At 40.4% G+C, this 18,514-nt stretch overlaps 1 protein-coding gene across 4 annotated transcripts; it reads left to right on the plus strand.

Annotated features, from left to right (window-relative positions):
- The first annotated feature begins 3,473 nt into the window (after nt 1-3,473).
- Nucleotides 3,474-17,590, plus strand: CD86 (CD86 molecule). Of its 4 annotated transcripts, XM_059838145.1 has the most exons (7): nt 3,474-3,623; nt 5,167-5,243; nt 8,353-8,402; nt 9,690-10,031; nt 14,039-14,350; nt 16,411-16,551; nt 17,325-17,590. In XM_059838145.1, exons 2-7 carry the CDS (start codon nt 5,173-5,175, stop codon nt 17,342-17,344), a joined length of 936 nt encoding a protein of 311 aa, XP_059694128.1. In that variant the 5' UTR covers nt 3,474-3,623; nt 5,167-5,172; the 3' UTR covers nt 17,345-17,590. The 4 variants fall into 4 exon arrangements, with proteins under 4 accessions (XP_059694128.1, XP_059694130.1, XP_059694127.1 ...); XM_059838147.1 differs by lacking the exon at nt 5,167-5,243; XM_059838144.1 differs by lacking the exons at nt 3,474-3,623; nt 5,167-5,243 and adding an exon at nt 5,722-7,181.
- The last annotated feature ends 924 nt before the right edge of the window (nt 17,591-18,514 follow it).

Here is an 18,514-nt window from a genome sequence, read left to right on the forward strand (position 1 = left end):
TTCACTGACCTCTTCTTAAAAACCTTCTTAACAGCTGCTAACTTCTAATTCTATTCTGCAAAATCCCTGCTTCTGTAGGATCTTCTCATGTAGTTTTTATTGTTTCAATTAAAGCTTGATCTAGTTTCTCTTTCCTTGCCTACACACTGTCTTTGTCTTGCTTCAAACTTTTTAGATTCTCTTCACACAGCTATCCCCATTAAATACATATGATTATCAATAAAAGTATAGATAAAGCTAACCTACAAATGCACAGCAAAGCTTTCCCCATGAGCTAGGAACCACATCCCATCTCATTAAAAGTTACCCAGGCTCATACAAAGAGCACTACCTTCTAATCCAACTGCAACCGGCCTGGTTGGTGGGGGATTTGACTCAGATGAAAACTGAGCTCAATAAATTAGTATGACATTCAGAATAAATGGTGAGACTCTGTAGGCAGAAAGACAAAGAATATTTAACATTTCCAATTTGGTTTCTTCCAGTGCAATGTTTAGGTCTCATCCATCATTACTTTTGGTGACATCTTAGAGTGGGAGGAGGATACTTCATCATCTCTGAAAATTGTATGCACTTCTCCTGTTTTTCTTGTTAACTGCAAGACTAAGTTGCATGCAAGGAAAAAAATCTGAAGCCTGTAAATGCTCCTAGGTTTTAGATTTTTGCTGAACATGTTTGGGAAACACTTAAATTAGGTCCAATTAGTCTTCAATCAATCTAGTTGAAGAAATTATTCTTTTGGCTGCATTCACAGGAAACTGTTAAAAGTAAATTATAGTTCTCTGATTGCTACAGACTGGAGAAAAAACTTCCCCTTCTTCACTCCTAACAGCCTACTTCTCTATTTTTAATCAGAGCTGTTGAGTAGTTTGTCCTGGGCAAAGAAAAACGTGCATACAGAAACTGATTTGGAATTCATTTCTAATAATAGGCAATAGATGCAGATGCTTAATAGGCAAAGGATACAGGATGGATTTATTTTTCTCCTCAGGCAGCCCCTTTTTGAATGCCACATATAAAATTTGATTCCGACAAAAGAGACTCAGGTGTGAATATTGTTTGATCTACAGCTGGCAAGGACAACTGCACTCATTAAGCTGGGCTTTTATGCATTTCACTGCATGCTCATAAGCCAACTTGAAACAAATCTAAATGGATGATAAAATTACAAGTTTTACTAAGCTGGCAGAATCAAAATGAGGTTACAGGAGAAATCAAATTCCATGTAAATAAATTGGCAATACAAGAAAATGAAGTTATCAATTTACCAAAGAATTATACATATAAATAGTCAAACACATAATCACAAAGTCTTTACTCAGTCATGTAGAAAAGTCAATGAGAATATGGCAAGAAGGGCAGCTGTGGCATAGACATGGCCTTAAATTTCTTCAATTTCCTATAAATATTATGGAATCAGTACTGATATCATTGTTCTTACATAACAATCCATTCAGATATGTTTTTACTGTGTCATCAGTTCTTAAATTAACTTGGTGACTTTCAGCAGTGGAGTACTGGGGAAGGACAGGCTGCTTTTTTTAAATCTCATTGTAGTAACTTCAGTCTTTGCCAAAAAACTGTATTTTTTATTCAAAGACCCATTTAAGCAAAGAAAAGTGAATGGTATTTGTGAGCCATAAGAACTTCTTCAAAAAGGGTTATTCCCTTCAGGCAAATTTGGAGCAAAGGTTTTCGTGAAGGCTGGGGCTACACAGCAGCTCAGGGACATTGTGAATAACACTGACACTTGTGAGAGAATCAAATGTGCCTTGAAAGGGGAATTTCTGCTTAAAAAGAGGAAGCTTCTTTTGCACAGAGAGTACTTGCTATAAGTAGCACAAACGTATTTCTTATAGGAAAGGGTGGATTTTCTGTGATCTGGGCTTTTTGCACACAGAGGAAGACATGCACTGAGGACAGAGGAAAGGATGAACATTTCTATTATCAAGCAAGATCTGTACTGGAGTATTTTGCTGCCTATGAGAAAGGAACACTGGAGAAAGAAATAAGGCATTCCCCAGTTTTGAAATAATCCTTTTGATCGAGTGCTTTAGCCTTTCTTCTTTATCTGATAATGATTTGGACAGTTACAGAAACAAGCATTTGTAATGCTCCTATAAACAAGTAGGAGCACACCTTCATAAAAACATAATTGCTACTAGTGAAGTGACTCCACAGCTGCTCTCTGAGCCACAGCTGCTGTCATAGCAGCTTCACACATATCCCTCACTTCCTGGAGCAAGCTGACCAGGCTATAGCAGAATGAGCCAGAGCTCATCCTATGGTGGCATCAGCACAATCATTTCCTGAATTCCTGGAGCAGGATGTTTATATCAGTTCCTGGGTGGAAGGACCAAAGTGGATCTCCAGGGTGTTATCCGATCGTACACATTATAAGGAGGCTGGTCCTAATTTGCACGAGGGGGTTCAAGAATCAGGTCCTTTCTTCACAGCTCAGTTCTGGTGGTTGAAGGGAGAAACCAAAACTGGAAGGCAGAATCTTTTCCTTTACCTTTGTAAAGTTAATGTGCCATAAGAAGCACTGTGAGAAAATCAGTATGTGTCCCCAGAGTGATTTCTGCACTAGAACAGAGGCTTGGCTCATTTAACTGAGCTACTGAATACCACATCTTCATTTAATAATTGAGATTAATTTATTGCAAGAAAAGTAGCACTTGATCAGCGATCCTTCTGTTTGAAAAGCAGTATGAGGTTTGTGTCACATGCTCAGCTGATTTTGAAAGACTCCTGCTGAAAATAAAGAATGTAACACATGAGGACTAAGCACAGAATATATTTCATGGCAGCTAATCTTCGTTAGCTGTGTTTGTATAGTTAGGAATCAAATACAGATTCATCTTTCTGTATACAGCACACACCTTGACACCAGAAGTGCCCTGCAAACTGCTACTTGAAGTTATGACTGCACTGCATTGTGTAGCCATGGTGCCATTTCCAGGCAGTGTCCTGTGCAGAAATAGGAGGCTTGGAAGAGGGACAGCCTGGGAATGGGCATTTACATTCCCTCTTCTGTAAAATGACTCTTGAAGAGTCTCCAGCAACTGACTGGCCTTTGAATCAGCTGTCACCTCTAAATAGTGACCTGTGTGGAAACAGGGGCGTGCTGTCTTTCTGTTTCACTGCAAAGTCAAACAGGCTGCTGTGATTTGGTGAGATGTGAACCCAGCAATTTTTGCTTCCCAGCTGACAAGTTTGCTCTACTAGCCTTTGTGCAAGTGTGAGAGCTGGGAAAGGAGCACAGACATCGCCTGTTGTACCTGTGATGCAGAAGTGGTGCAACCAACTTGCCAACTCTGTGCCCATGGGTGGCTTAAAGTGTGGAAAGATATGTACACCTGACCTTTCCTTTAGGTGGAACTCAAGCACCACAGCTAATCCAAATGAATGTCTAATTCTGGTTTGATGACGTTCTTCCCCTCCGAATTTCCCCCGCAGTTTCACTTGCAGGGAGAACACGTTTGTGTCCTGTCATTTGTGCAGTGGGACTCTGTGTCTTTAGGCAGCCGCTGTGCCCTCTTTCACAGATACCTGCCCCAAGTAGTGGATGAAGGATTCTGCTTGCAGAGGCACTGGAATGCTCCATGATCCCTGGACCAAAGGTATTATTTAAATAATTGACGGTTTTTGTTGTTGTTAAAAGAGGAGTTTCTAGATGTTAGAGCAAAGGGATCCCAGAATCATAGTGAAAGTCACGGTTCTCCTGAAGATCTGAGGTACAGTAAAGGATATTGCTGAATGGAAAGGGATACAAAATGCATTCAGAAATCAAACATTAGGAAGACAGAATGTTGGATTTTCTTCATGTAATGAAAAAAAAATTAAACAACAAGCCCATAATTTTAAAATGTCATTTGGTAATGAAAGATAGTTCTAAAAGAATGAGCAATAGAAAATGTTTTGCAATTGATTAAAACAGTGACACTTTTCTGACTGGGAGAGCACATAGGAAACACAGGTTGCCTGAGTAATGTATGTTTTTAAAACATGCCTCTTGTTGGACAGTTATATGGTTGTATGGCTTAGTATTAGGGTGGAGGGCATCATATAATCCTCTGAATCCTTCACATTGCCATGTGAAGGAAATTTTCTTAAGGTGTGATTTCCTTTCATAAGACTTGTACAGATCAGCCTTCTCCCATGTATTTACAACATGGAGGAAGGCTGGTAAATGCATTTTTAGGATAATTTAATTTACAAGCCCCTGGGATAGCTTCCAAGTCAGCAGTGGAAAGTCTTTGTCACAGATGTCCTGCCTCCAGGAGGCTCACAGCACTGCTCATGGAGCTGCTCAGTGTTGCATAGGGTGGAAATTTTAGAAAAATTCCCCATGCTAGAAAAATAAAAAGAGTGATTTACCAGTTCAGTGTTTAGTTTTGTTTTGAGTTCAGCATGGGGCAGGAGAGTCTTCCCACAGAATGTGTATACCTGTTGTAAGAAAACAAACTAATTACCTGTGGGAATATGCAAGAAAGGAACATTTTGGAAGGAACTTAATGGTAATGAAGGAACTTAGGAGTCAAAGAGCACAGATGTGCCAGTGTCTTTCAAAAGATAATGACTACATCCAAAACTGAAAACAGCAAATGAAAACCCAGGCAAGTGTACTTGATACAAAGCTCTTGTTTACTCCAAGACCTTCATGGTCCACTGTTCCTATTGGGGTTTTACATGCTGGTTTCACATGCTGGATTGGGAGGAACAGGAGACAGAAAGCCAATCTCAGTAAGTCACACTGGGCTTTCTGGCAATTGCCCTCAAAAGTAAAGGGAATGAAGTTGCCTCTTTTTCCCAAACATTGGTGTTAGAGTTTTTGCCATCCAGAAGGATCTTGACGTGCTTGGGAGGCAGATCAATGCAAACATCATGGAGTTCAATGAAGCAAAGTGCAAGGGCCTACACCTGTGTTGTGGCAATCCCAGGGACACCAACAGGCTGGTGAAGTGAAGTGATTGAGAGCAGCCCCGTGGAGAAGGACTTGGGCGTGATGGTTGATGAAAAACTCAACATGAGCAGGAAGTGTGTACTCACAGCCCAGAAAGCCAACCATACCCTGGGCTGTATCTAAAGCAGTATGGCCAGCAGACTGAGGGAGGTGATTCTCCCCTTCTTCTCTCCTCTCCACTCATGAAACCCCACCTGGAGTGCTGAATGCAGTTCCGGTGCCCCCAACACAGGAAGGACATGGAACTCTTGGAGCAAGTCCAGAGGAAGGCCACGAGGTTGGTAAGAGGACTGGAGTCCCTCCCATAGCAACTTTCCAGTATCTGAAGGGAGTTGCAGGGAAGGGAGAGGGATTCTTCATCAGGAACTGTATTGATAGGAAAGGGAGGAATGGGTGCAAATTGCAAGAGGGGAAATTTAGGCTGGATATTAGGAAGAAATTCTTTACTGTGAAGGTGGTGAGGCACTGGAAGTGGTTGCCCAGAGAAGCTGTGGATGTCTCAACCTCTGACAGTGTTCAAAGCTAGGTTGGATGGGCTTGGAACAGCCTGGTCCACTGGGAGATGTCCCTGCCCATGGCAGGGGGCATTGGGACTAGGTGATCTCTTCCAACTCTTAACATTCTATGATTTTATGATTCAGGACAGGAATCTCCCTGTACTGAGCCAAGTGGGAACTGCCTCATGAGTTTTCTCAGACTGGTTTGGACCAAACCAAAGCCCTCATGAATCAGGCTTGTAAAGTGCATGTGCTCATATGGTTTCTTCTCCTTTCAGTGATTGCACTGCAGAGGTAGTAAATAAAAAGTTGAGTGTGACCTCTGACTGCATACTGACATAATTTCAATTAATATGCTTCTCCATTTTCATCTCTGACATCCACACGTGATTTGTAATTGTGAGTCATGGAGACATCTCCAGGAATGGCTGAAAAAGCTCCAAAAGGGATGAAAGACATGCCATATATGCTAGCTTTATTTAGCAAGGGAAAATATTTACCTCCCCATGGACTGACCTCACATTATTCAGGATGTCAGAGATAATTTTAAAGCCCTGGGTCTTCAAACCATTCCCATCTCATCAGTTATCCATGAAAAAGTGCCACTTCCACAGATGGATGCACTCAACCCGTGAACAGCAAAACTGTACATCCACACACGGACCCACAATGTCTATCTTTCCTCTCTTACCTGGCCACCTTTGACTCCTGCTCAGCTCTGGGACTGAAGACTTTCAATGGCCTGCAAATATAAGAGAGAATTGAGCACAGAATTTGTATTGAATATGCCATAGGAATGGTGTAAGTAGCCCACAGTGGTACTGCGGAATTCCCCTTCCTCCCTTCAGTCTTCAGGACACTGGTTCCAAGGATTTGCATTTGTTGGTAAACGCATTTTATAAAAAAGGGGAAGTAAAGCTCCTTGCAGCACTGAAGTTGTAGCAGCCTAATTAATGATTCAGCAATTCTCTGTAAAGCAGCTCCCATGAGAGAAGCATCAATTCCCCTCTGCAGGGAAGGTAGGTGTACACCCCTCTGCAGACTCACAGGATATTCTTCATGCCAGCTCCCCCAGCAACATGCCTTCTCCTGGGAGGTGGCAGCCAGGAATACATGCAGGAACTTTGAGGACTTCTGTCCTTACAGCTCCAAATCCAAACCATAAAGAAAGGCATACAGTGCTACTTGGTATTTTTGCCTGGGTTTTTTCTCTCTCACTCTCATTTTCAGTTCTGGTTTTGCTCTTTGCTTCTGTGAGACAGTCATAGCAAAACATGCAGAACACTCTCTCCACTTATGTCAGTAGTTGCTGAATTGCTTTAATTTCTCCTCTTACACACCTGCACTGAATAAAAAAAAATAGAGCTATCCTTTATCTTTCACTTGACTGAAAGCTAAAATTCTTATTTATAGGATGGAAATATGACTGCTGCAAAGTAGTCATTTTCAGTGGCTTGGCGCAGGCATTTTTACTTAGGCAGTCAGTTGTCTGGTTTAGTTCAGTGGGGCCCAGCCTGGGAGGGGAAAATCTCTTGATAAAAGTTTACCATGCAGTTGGGTGGCTGGAGCAGAAAAAGAATGATCTCTGTCTATGACAATGGATTCTGCATGAGCCCTCCCTCCCCTCCTGCCTCTTTTGCTCTGACAGGTGGATCAAAAGAAAGTTATCTATATCCTCCAAGCCATGTGGACTTCTTTCTCCCCTTTCCTAAGAAAAGGTAGGATGAAGTTGGAAAAAAGACCATTATCAGTCCTGTACATTACAGTACACTCACAAAACATGTGTCAGTGAACTGAGTGGAATTCTGTATTAAACAGAAGAAGACACCAGCGACTTGGAGTAAAGCTAAAGATCCAAGTGTACCAGCCTAAAATAAAACATGACAAAAAATGGGAAACCATCCATCAGGAAAGTGTACTACTAGTGAGGACAGCAGACAGAGATCTCACTGGTTTTAGGTAGTATGAGAGCTGGAAAGTTTTACATCTGCTCCTGCAAAAGATGTTTCTTTGGAGCTGTTTGAAGGAGGAGAGTGCAAGACTTTGGCAAGGGTGGTATGGAGGCTTCTCCCAAATATATGGAAAAGGCACACAAAAACCACAAAGGTGCTGCTAAAGTGCAAAACAGCAAACACAGATCGGATGCAGGTGCCGCTCTCAGGCTGCATGGGAATGACATTTGCCTGTTTACCAGGACTATGGGCCCTTACACCACATGAACCCAAGCAGCTAGAGAGGTGCTTTGCTTAGGAGACAAGACCTAGGGGTTTTTTCTTGTTTCCTAAAGAGAAACTAATTTTTTCTTTTCCAAGAGCTATGTGCTGTTTAGCATCAGTTCTCTGTATCCTATATCATAAGATTTCTCTGTGTTATCCTTTGCTGTTGTTAAGGATAGGTTCCTGTTCCTGTCACAAAACTGAAGGTCACACACTTCATCACTTCTGGTAGCTGACATCACCGAGACGTCTCCCCCACCTCTTCCTCCTTCATCACACTCTCCTCCCCCTTTACTTTCAATTCCCCATCTTCTTCCCCACACTGCCAGGCCAAGCACGCTCCCCATTCCTCTTTCCTCCTCTCCGGGCATTTTGGGTACTTGTCCTGCCCTTTGGACCTCAGGGACTCTGTGTTCCTCCCATGGCATACACAGTTTGCAGTAATCTTGCAGAACATCACCTCCTCTGTAAACCAGAGATCTGCCATAGCATGCTAGTTGTGGTTGGTAAAGGCTGGGAAGCACATAGAATCCCTTGCACCAATCTATAGAAAAAGGTGAGATTAACTTTCTCAATTCTCTCTCTTGCTAAAACCTCTTGTTTTACCACTTCTTTGAGAGTACTGGAGTGTTTTTAACCTCTAACATGTTTCTTTCTTTCCTTCTTCTTACAGTGTCATGGAGGTCTGCATATTCTTCCTTTCTGCCATGATATTTCTCCCAGGTAAAAGGCAGATTTTTACTTATTAAAACTATTTTGATTGTTTGTGTCCTGCTATGTGATACTTTCTCATCTCAAGAAGATCACTCCTTAGTAGTATTAATCACTTCCATTGCACAATCAAGGTCATATAGCCCATCTGACATGGATTTAAATTGTGTGCAGGGACTCTATAAAATATATATAGTAAGTACTTTCTCTTTTCAACTTTATATCTTTACATTACACTTATTTTATGTTGCTCTTAAATTCCCAATTTAAATCTGTCTTTAAAATGTGTGTGTTATCACCTGTGTGCATTATAGAGAAGAGCAGTACTAAACTGAAAACTGACAGTCTGATATGGGACAACTGGAGTTTGAGGCAGCCACAGAGATCATTTTGCAGTCTGGTGCTCTGGAAGAACAGTCAAAACTTTGCACCAGGAGGGAGACTGTAAATCTTCTTCTCCTTCTGAACACAGCAGAGATGTTTGTATCTTCTGGGACAGAGGGCTGCATTTCTTATTCCAAGAAAACACAGTCCCCCAGACCACTACTCATAATAATGGACACATGCACGGGGGAAAGCAGGAGAAAAATCATCCCTTGTGTAGTGCTGTTCATCCTTTCTTTGCACGAAGGCATAATTGTGTTTATTGACCATTTCTGTTAACAAGATCAGCAGCAGAACAGTTAAATCTGACATTTACTCTGTCATTAAATGCTAAATTAATTACAGAACAGTTAAATCTGACATTTAATTTGTCATTAAACTTTAGATTAATTCTTCATTGAGATTGAAAGTGTTCACCTGCTTCTGACCTTCTGGTCATGCATCCCCTAGACACTCACACTTACCACACAGCGTGTACTCCACAGTACAATTTCTTCAAAAATTTAATGCGTTGTTATTTTCTTAGGAGAATTAACTCAACTTTTTAAACAGAAATTGTGCATCTATCTTCTTTGTGGCAGAATCTCATTACACTCAGGATGCGGCAAGCAAGAATTGTTTGGATCTTTGGCCTGGAGATAAGTCTTCTAAAATATAGATGCTCATGATCTCTGTGTGGTAGGCCTTCTTTGGAAAGTAAAATATAGGAAGAAAAGTTAGAAACAGTTTTATGACCTGAACTCCTCAGGACTAAATGAGTCAGTTTGAACGTGTCCTGTCATACCTAATGGGAGAATTTGTGTCTAAATGTTGGTGGTTTTATTTCCACTGTTGTTAATTGTTGGATCTCTGAGTACAACTTGATATTCCTTTGTAGCTGGTGGAAATCTTGATTTTTCTCTCTCTCTGTCGAAGGTATTGCTGCCAGTGTGCATCCGGTGAAGGCATTTCTCCATCACACTGTACACCTATCCTGCTATTTTCCAAACTCTCAGAAAATTGACATGACAAATTTAATAATCTTTTGGCAAAAAGACACTAAAGTGTTGCACGAAGTATATTATGGCCAAGAAAAGCATGATAACCTTAGTCCTGAATATATAAATCGCACCAAGGTGGACATGGGCAAATGGACCTTGCAGTTGTTAAATGCAGGAGTTGAGGACGAGGGACGCTATCAGTGTATTATTATGCAGAAAAAAACTGAACAACCAGCACAGGTCATACACCACTCTGAGTGCTCACTGCACATCATTGGTAAGTAATCTCTTCCGATTACCATCTGGTCGGTGGGATTCTTTGGGATTTTGTGCAGTCCAGAAATACGGGCCCTGAAATTGTGCCTGTTCTGTAGCAAAATTTTTAAAGAGGAATAAGAGGCTTGCTTCCTGCAAGTTTTATGGCTTTTAGGACTCTGGAAAATAAACTTATTTGCATCTGACAAACTACCTTCTATTAAAAGTAGCAGTAGTTATCCAACCTTACCAACACTGGTGGCAAATTAGAATTGAAACATAGCAAGATCTCTGCAAACACACAGCTATTTTATGATCATATAAATCACAGAGAAAATAAAGAAAAAAACAGCCTACATGGAGGAGTAGGAATTCATATGTTCAGCTAAAGGAAGGCAGAAAATACCTCTGAAGAAAATTATATACATACATTGGTGAGATTCCACCTGATTTTTCTGCATCAGAGAATTTTTTGTAATCAGAGGCAAAGGCAGTAAATCTTTTAACAGGGAGATGGAGGTGAGGCATCAATGTTTTCTTCACATTTTCTAATATTTTTTTAATAACCAATATATAATCCTAATGTTTCTCTATTTTAAACTATTCTGTTAGTAGCCTTTATCTGTATGCCTGTGTTCTGTCTTCAACTGTGGTAGTGCTAGTCATTAATAAAGCAGCTTCTAACTTGCACTGGTGTTTTCAGGCTTCAGCATAGTGCTTTAAAAGAGAACAGGCCAAGTGTAACAGCAGCCAAAAACAGGGTACCAGGACAATTGACCCTATTTAGCTTTGTGCTACTAGCAAGTGTTCCCTTGTTCCAGAGACAGAAAATATAGATTGTTAATTTGATTCTCCCAGGGTCTGCTAGAGAAGCATTTTCAGTGATGTTTCAGAACTCAGAAACTCACAATGTGCACTCAGTTTCAAGGCCCTTGGTTTAAGATTTGTAGCATCAAGTGCTCAATCAATTCAAACAGTTGAATCAGTTATCAGTTTACCCAAAATCTGAGCAACATGTTACAGATATCTCATTCTTAGGACTCAAAGTCTCCTACACTTTTTAAGGTTTAGTTAGGAAGACAGTTTTAGCAATGTGCTGTTGTCTTCCTTCCAAATTACTCTATGTTCAATAAACTCCCAAAGGAAGGAGCAGTATAAAACCATATTTGAAAAAAAAACTCAAGCCCTTCAAAATAATTAGATGAAAAATGCAAATATTGAAATGTACCTGTGCTTATATGCTGCTTTTTAATTAGAATCTCATCTAATACAGGGAGGGATTCTTGTAGTTTAGCATGTCACACTTAAAACAGGCATAAGAAAACCTGAGGGCTGTACAAGAATGACAGGGCAGTCACACAAAGCTGTCTAGATCACTTGGTGGCAAAGCATTCAGAACTAATGCAGTACTTTTGAATACAATTTAGACATGTTATTTTTATGTATTGCATTAGTACAATGTATAGATAGCATGAAACTGTGTCAGGGGAGGTTTAGGTTGGATAGCAGGAAAAGGTTTTTCACCCCATGGGTGGGAGGTCAGGCACTGACAAGTTCCCCAGGGAAGTGGCCACAACACCAAGCCTGAGAGAGTTCAAGAACAGTTTAGACAATGCTCTCAAGCACATGGTTGTGACTCTTGGGGATCCTCTGTGGGGCCAGGGGTTGGACTTGATGATCTTTGTGGGTCCCTTCTAACTCAAGAGATTCTAGGATTCTATATATATACGTTAGATGTATTTCATCCAGCCATGATGACTTATATAACAACAGACTCCGATCCTTCTCCAGAAAAAAAAAGGAAGGCTTCACAGTGGAAAACTTTGGCTCTTAAAAATGCAAGGAAGGGACCATGCCGACAAGCAGCTTAACTGGAAAATCTGCTGTTGTGGCATGTCTGCAGTGCTTCCTCTGGATAGATCAATAAGGGAAGTTGGTGAGACCAGGGAAGCTGTTTCACAATGTGCACTACTTAAAGTGTTGAGACTGAAATGATGTCACAAGAGAGACTTACAATTGCTCATTTTAAAGGGGATGTTGAAAAACTGAAAAGTGTGAAAAAAGCTCTAGTAGAGTTATCTGAAGACTGGAAAAAATACAGTCAACTAGAAACAATAAAACAACAATCTTACAACCTTATAACACAGTTTAATCAGAAGAGTTTTGTTTCCAGCATGTGAGAACCTGAAATACATGTAAAATACTGGATATTTAAAATAAAAAGAAAGTAAAGGCTAGTTCATTAATTATGTGACAGTCAGTGTCTGGAAGGAAGTAAGGCAGATGATCACTTAAGAAAACAAATGTGATTAAGCCATTGAGAAAAATATTAAGGGCTTGATGGACTGCTGTCTCTTGAGATGTTTATTCTAATCCTGAAGTTTTTTTGGAAGACACTATCTTTAAATACAAAAGACTTCCTGAAATGTGCATTTCTGTTAGCAAACATAAACCCCATACATGTAGCCCACATCCTGAATGCAGCCAGCATCACTTTTCAGTAAACTGAGGTTCCAGAAACTATAAAAGAGAAGTGCAACCTATATTCCACTATTTCCACTTGCTTACTGTCAATAAGATTGAAGCCCTTAAATCACTTGGATTTTGTGGCAAGTTTCATAGCCATGGATTACATTCTTGCTATCCCTATAAAATATCAAGGAGAGAATAAATACTCCAGACTAGAAGTCTGACAGCAGTCAGCTAAGCAAGTCAGACCTTGAGCTTTTCTGAGGGACAACTTAACTAAATTTTGTGGTATAGAAAAGGGGGGGCTTTTTCCATTTTGAATTCATATCCATCGACTCTCTTGGGGGGATTTAAGTGACTAAGCTAAATCCTATACATTGTGTACTAGGATTGAGAAAATAAAAGCAACATCATGTTTCTTCATTCATCCATATTAACAATCCTCTAGGGCAAGGATTAGATCCTTGTTCCAACACATTGAGTGTGTGTGCAGAAGAGTGAGACCCTCTCAAGACTCACATTTTTCTAAGAACCCTTTTCCCTTCTCCAATATTTCTGCATATTGTCTTTAGTCCTATTGGCCCTAAAAAAATGAAGCATTTGCAATGAAATCTTGAGTCCACTTCCCGGGATTTGTTTCTGACTTTTTGAGAGGTTCTCTGGGGTTTTTTTTAACTTGCTATGTGTCAACTTAGTGGTCAGTATTATGCCAACATTCTCTCTTTTTCCTTTTCCATTATAGTCTATTATTTTCACTATCAACCTCTGACCAAACAAATCCTGATTAAGTATATCTAGATTAATTAAGAGAAGGTATTGGTTAAAAGCTTCTATTTATCATTCATATTTTATGTTTAAATAGTTCTTCCCATTCCTGTTTCACTATTTCTTGCATGGGAAACTTGGCTTTTTAAAGCAACGGGTGTGTTTTTCATTTGTTGTGATGAGTACTCAATGACACAAAATAAAAAACCCTTATGCGATAGTCAATTCCATCAGAAATGCTAAGCTAAGGGAACCCTACCACAAAGTGATGATGAATTATATGCTGCAAAATGTTTACTTAGAATACTGACAGACACTGGGCATATTTCAACTTAAACAGCACTGCACTTTGAACTTACCCCATCTGGATTCTCTCAGATTGTTTCTATTTTTACATTTCTCAGTTAGAAGTTTGTGGGTTTCCTCTTACCCATTCAGGACACCAAAGGTAGGGAACATTGTGGTCCCCTCCCATTTTCTGCTTAAGCCCTTGTTTGTAAGCAGGCCAGGTGTCATTATTCTGAGCTATTAATGTGTCTTAAAGAGGTGGGAAGAGACAGAGGCCCATTGTCTGGCTGATCAGACTTGCATCCTTGAAACACCCTGAGAACAAGAAGCAGCAAGTCTACCTATACACCAAAAAAATGCCATATAAATCCCTTCTTAGAATGCCCATTGTTTTCCTGAAGAAAAGTGTTTAGACTTGTTTCTGCCTGAAAATCTTAAATAACTGGCAGAGACAGTCACAAATGTGGTGTGGCTGGCTCATGATGCTCTGTCTTTGGTCTATTTCAGCCAACTATAGTCAACCTGAGATAGCAGAACTGCACTCCGGGGAACCAAAGCCCAGTGGATACTTGAACCTCACCTGTTCTTCCAGTGGAGGTTATCCAGAGCCCAAGGAGATGACTTGGCTGATTTCACGTGATAACATAACACACAGCAATACAGCTCACATGGATGTCTCACAGGATGCTGTGACAAAGCTGTATAATGTTACCAGCAAGCTGAATATCCCAGTTCCTACAGGGAGCCCCACTAATATCAGCTGCTTGCTTCGCCTTAGGGAGCAGCTGGGAAGCCTTGTCTCAGTCCCACTGGGCATAGGTGAGTCTCCATTTGGCCATTCCAATTTCTGCATGGGTAGGAACAGGCAGTACTGCAGCACAGCTGATCACAGACAGCAGCATGGTCAAGGCAGGGAAAAAACTCGAAGTAGAAGTCGATTTAAAGGGGTTGTAGGTGCTCTGTCCTGTTCACTGCTGAATTTCCTCTCTTTTCCACGTGGGAAGTCTTATTACAGCAAGGAGAGGGCACAGAGAAGGAATTGCTACACAATCCAGAACATAGCCCTCAGTTAATCCCCTCCCTGGAAGATGCTGCAGTAGCAACAAAGCAAAGGAGTCTGATCAGGCAGCAATCAGTCTCTGAAGGTGACAGCTGTTGAGAGAGGTTGTCACTTCACATCAGAGAACTGGTGAGGTTGGAAGAGGCATCTGGAGATAATCTAGTTCAACCACTCTGCTCAAAGTAGGGTCAATAGGTAGCACAGCACCTTATCCAGCTGGAATTTTAAACATCTCCCAGGATAAAGACTCCACAACCTCTCTCAGCAAACTTCCAGAGTTTGACTACCCTGATAGTAAAAAAGGGGTCTTTTGCTGGTTTAAAGTGCTTGAGCTGCTATTCTTAATCATTCCTTAGGAAGAGGCAGAAGGCTAAACAGAAGAGTTCCATGGACCATATTTGGTTCACAAACTGCAAAATAGACTGTGCTGAGTTTAACTGTAAAGACCATGAAACTTGGACTAATATTAGAAGCATTCCTGGTGGTTTTTATAACATTTGGCAGAATTAAGTGCACATTCCAAAATGACTATTTGGGGATTTTTCTTCTCTGAAATTGTGTCTTTTTTCAGACACCTCTTGCAAGAAGAAGCTGGGGACCTGAGTTCCATTATGACTTTACTGCCAGATTATCTCAGGGTTCCACATGGCTGATCCTTTCTTTAAACTAAAACAGTATTTTACTTATCTTCTGGACCAGGAAAACTTCTTTTCACATGTTTTTGTTTATAAGCTATGGCACAAGAACGTCAAAATAAAAACAATTCCCATTTTGGTCATAGGTTCATTTGGCTTGCACATGTCTCTTTTAGACAATGCTGAAGATGGAGAACTGTGCTTCAATTAACAGGATCAAGGAGCCAAGAGGGAATGGTAGCATTGCAGGAAAGCCTACCAGGGTACTATAAACATGCACCTTATTACTGCAGATATAAAAGAAATTTGCCACTTGTTCTGAAAAAAGTTCCACAGTGTAGTTTCCTTAATATAAATTTAGCTAAAGGGTTAAGTTATCAAGGGTTAAGTTATCACCAGATATGGCAAACTGCCTCTGATGTCTTTGCATTCTAGGACTTTTAAACACTATTAAAATACAATCCAGAAGTCTTCTAATGTTTGTTCAGCTCTGCACATTGGTCATTGGTCTTGCAATGGTTATATTAGCTATAATGCTGAATCTTTCTCTTTCCTCTTCAATTCTTCTCTCCTCTCTGGCTTTATGAAAATAGATACCTGACAAACAGTGATGGTGGGTAAGAAACCAGGAACTCCACACAAACATAAGTTTTGTTTGGCAATAACTGAAGCTCTATCAGCTGCTAACCCTGCCAACCAAAACCTCAAAAACACAAAAACCAGAAAGAGAGGGAAAGTCCTTTGAATTCCCTGCTACTTTCACATCCCTTACAGCATTTCATTAGGCTTTGACCATCATTTCCAACAGACACCAAGGAGTTACATGTTCCAGGTTCTTCCAACTTGCACGGTAAAACGGAGCAGCATTGGCACAGTAGCTGCCTCATAGGCTGTTGTACCAATTAAGTTGCTGATCTTTCACATGTTTAGGTTACCTAAACCTCAGAAAGAGTGCTTTGCTTTACTCCCGTTGAAGTGACCAGTAAGACCAGGTAGTTTCACTAGCTATTGGAAAGGAAAATAAAATAATGTGGATAATGGTTTATTGACACTAGTAAAGCAAAAAGGATGCCAAGGGCCTCAACATAAACTTCTATTTCATGTAACTTTGGGATAGAGTGTTTAAAGTAATTGTCACCAAATTAAATCTTTGCTGTGTGTATCTCCTGTGTTTTTTTATTCAGAGATACAAGAGAAAGAAATGGAGCAAGCAAAGATAGATTTCTTTGGCCCACTTATAGCTGTGGTTGTACTGATCATTTCTGCACTTCTTCTGGGTTTTGTGATATTAAAGAAGAAAAGAAATGTCTTGTCTACCAACCAGAGTAAGTTACTACTTGTCATTCAGCTCTACTCACAGGCTTTACCCTTTGTAATCATCCTTTTACCTACTTTCAAGCTGCTGACAAAAAGTTAGGTTTCATGTTGGACTTAAGCTGAACTTCCTAGGACAATTTACTTCCTGCAGCAACTTAGTCCATCCTGCAGCAAGTCAAAGCATCTTTCTCCTGCCTCATCCTGGAATCCACTTCTCCCTCTTTTTTGTGCTCTGTGAGACTGCCATGGCACCAGCTTACCACCTTTTCCAGTAGTTTCATCCTTCTTTTTTTCTGGGTTTGGGGTAGATTTGGCTCTTAAAGTCATTGAACTATATAAATCTTTCTTGCCTATCACTACTTATAAGAAAGGTGGAGTTGGGTCAGGGATGAGATGAACTTACATGAAGTTCATGGAAGGATCTCTGTCATCACAGAGGTTAACATTGCTCCACCCCAAGCTGCCCACACACTGGGCTGAAAGAAATATCTTGTACTGGGAACAGAACTTGATCTTGGCATTTCATTTCTCTATTTTGTACCAAGACTAATTCTCAGCAGTCCAGGGTTTATTCAGCACTGAATCATGTTGACATCAAAATCTATTTTCCTTGTAGCAAGAGGGAAATGCATTCCTCAGTCAGTCCTGTTTCCCTATACAGCCCAGGGTCCTGAGCCCCACCTTGTTCTTTTCTCAAATTCTAAGATAACTGGACATTTACTAACTCCTTTACAGCTCCTATTTTTCACATTTCTGTAAATTACATATTGATCTATTCTAGGTGTCAGTCTAGCAGTCTAGAAGCTGTCCAACTTGAAACTGAGGCCATCAGCCAGACTGCTGACTGGGAACCACCTCTGCACCCAGAAAGGCATGAGGTGCCGTGTTTTTAGAGGTCCTGCCAGCACAAGAATCCTCCCCAGAAGCCCTACAGAACAACACGCAACACTTTTGTGTGATGGCTGAAACCTCCTGCCCAGTGTTCTCTGCTTTTATTGCTGCTCCAGAATGGTAGTAAATGGTAGTAAATATGATGCTCTGCCTGTCTGCATGACTACCTTTTTGTTGTATTGTTTATTATGCACTGTGACAATGTAAAATCCTGAGAGTTGATGGAGAAAGTAGAGCTGCATGGGTCACAGAATGTCTCAGAAATAGAAAGAGTTAAGCCACAATCTGTGAATCATAACCATCACTGCAAACACAATCAGAGGTAAGCTATTACCCATAAATCATAGAATCATAGAACCATAGAACAGTAGAATGACTTGGGTTGGAAGGGACCTTGAAGGTCATCTAGTTTCAAGCCTCCTGCCTAACCATGAGCCATAAATGCTTTTGGCAGAGACACAGTGGCTTTGTACCAGTAACCTCTTTGTAAAGCTTCATACCAGGAAGAGGAACTTTGGGGCACATCCCCGCTTTCTGAGAAAAGTCATGGAATTCCTATCAAGCATTTGAAACTAGAAATTATCTAAAGGAAATACTTGCTTTAAACATAATTTGTGATTAACTTCATTTTTTTTTTATATATATATCATCCAAGCTTAATATACTCAGACAGTTAGTACCTCCACACTTTGCTCTTCTGTTTTCTGACTGAGAGTTGTAAGAGCTGTTCAGGTGGATATAGGGATAGAAAATGATAGCATGAGGTATCATATGTGTGTATATCTAACCATACAAAATTAGGCAGAGCAGATAAAGAAAAAATATTACATAAGTCGTGTTCCTTTTTGGTTGACTATGTTCTTAATTTTACTTCAGACCTTGATGATAGAGAAATTCATACACTGTGGTATGTTCAGCCATAGGAAGGAGTTTTATCCTTTGGAAAAAATCCTTTGTTTCACTCAAAACGTGTCAGTTCTCCAATTTTGAATGATCTCAGCACTTTATATTCTTCAACAGCACTGACATCTCTCCAGAGGAAGAATGCAGCAAATCTGAGACAAAATTCTTCTGAGATCT

This window comes from Haemorhous mexicanus, chromosome 2 (assembly GCF_027477595.1).
Source record: "Haemorhous mexicanus isolate bHaeMex1 chromosome 2, bHaeMex1.pri, whole genome shotgun sequence".
Lineage (NCBI taxonomy): Eukaryota > Metazoa > Chordata > Aves > Passeriformes > Fringillidae > Haemorhous > Haemorhous mexicanus.

Bases quoted from the DNA above. Each gene is read 5' to 3' on its own strand.
- CD86 (XM_059838144.1), top strand. From the start codon at position 7,012: ATGCAGTTGGGTGGCTGGAGCAGAAAAAGAATGATCTCTGTCTATGAC. The intron at 10,032-14,038 runs GTAAGTAATCTC...GGTCTATTTCAG, and splicing joins GTGCTCACTGCACATCATTG to CCAACTATAGTCAACCTGAG. The intron at 16,552-17,324 runs GTAAGTTACTAC...GATCTATTCTAG, and splicing joins TGTCTTGTCTACCAACCAGA to GTGTCAGTCTAGCAGTCTAG.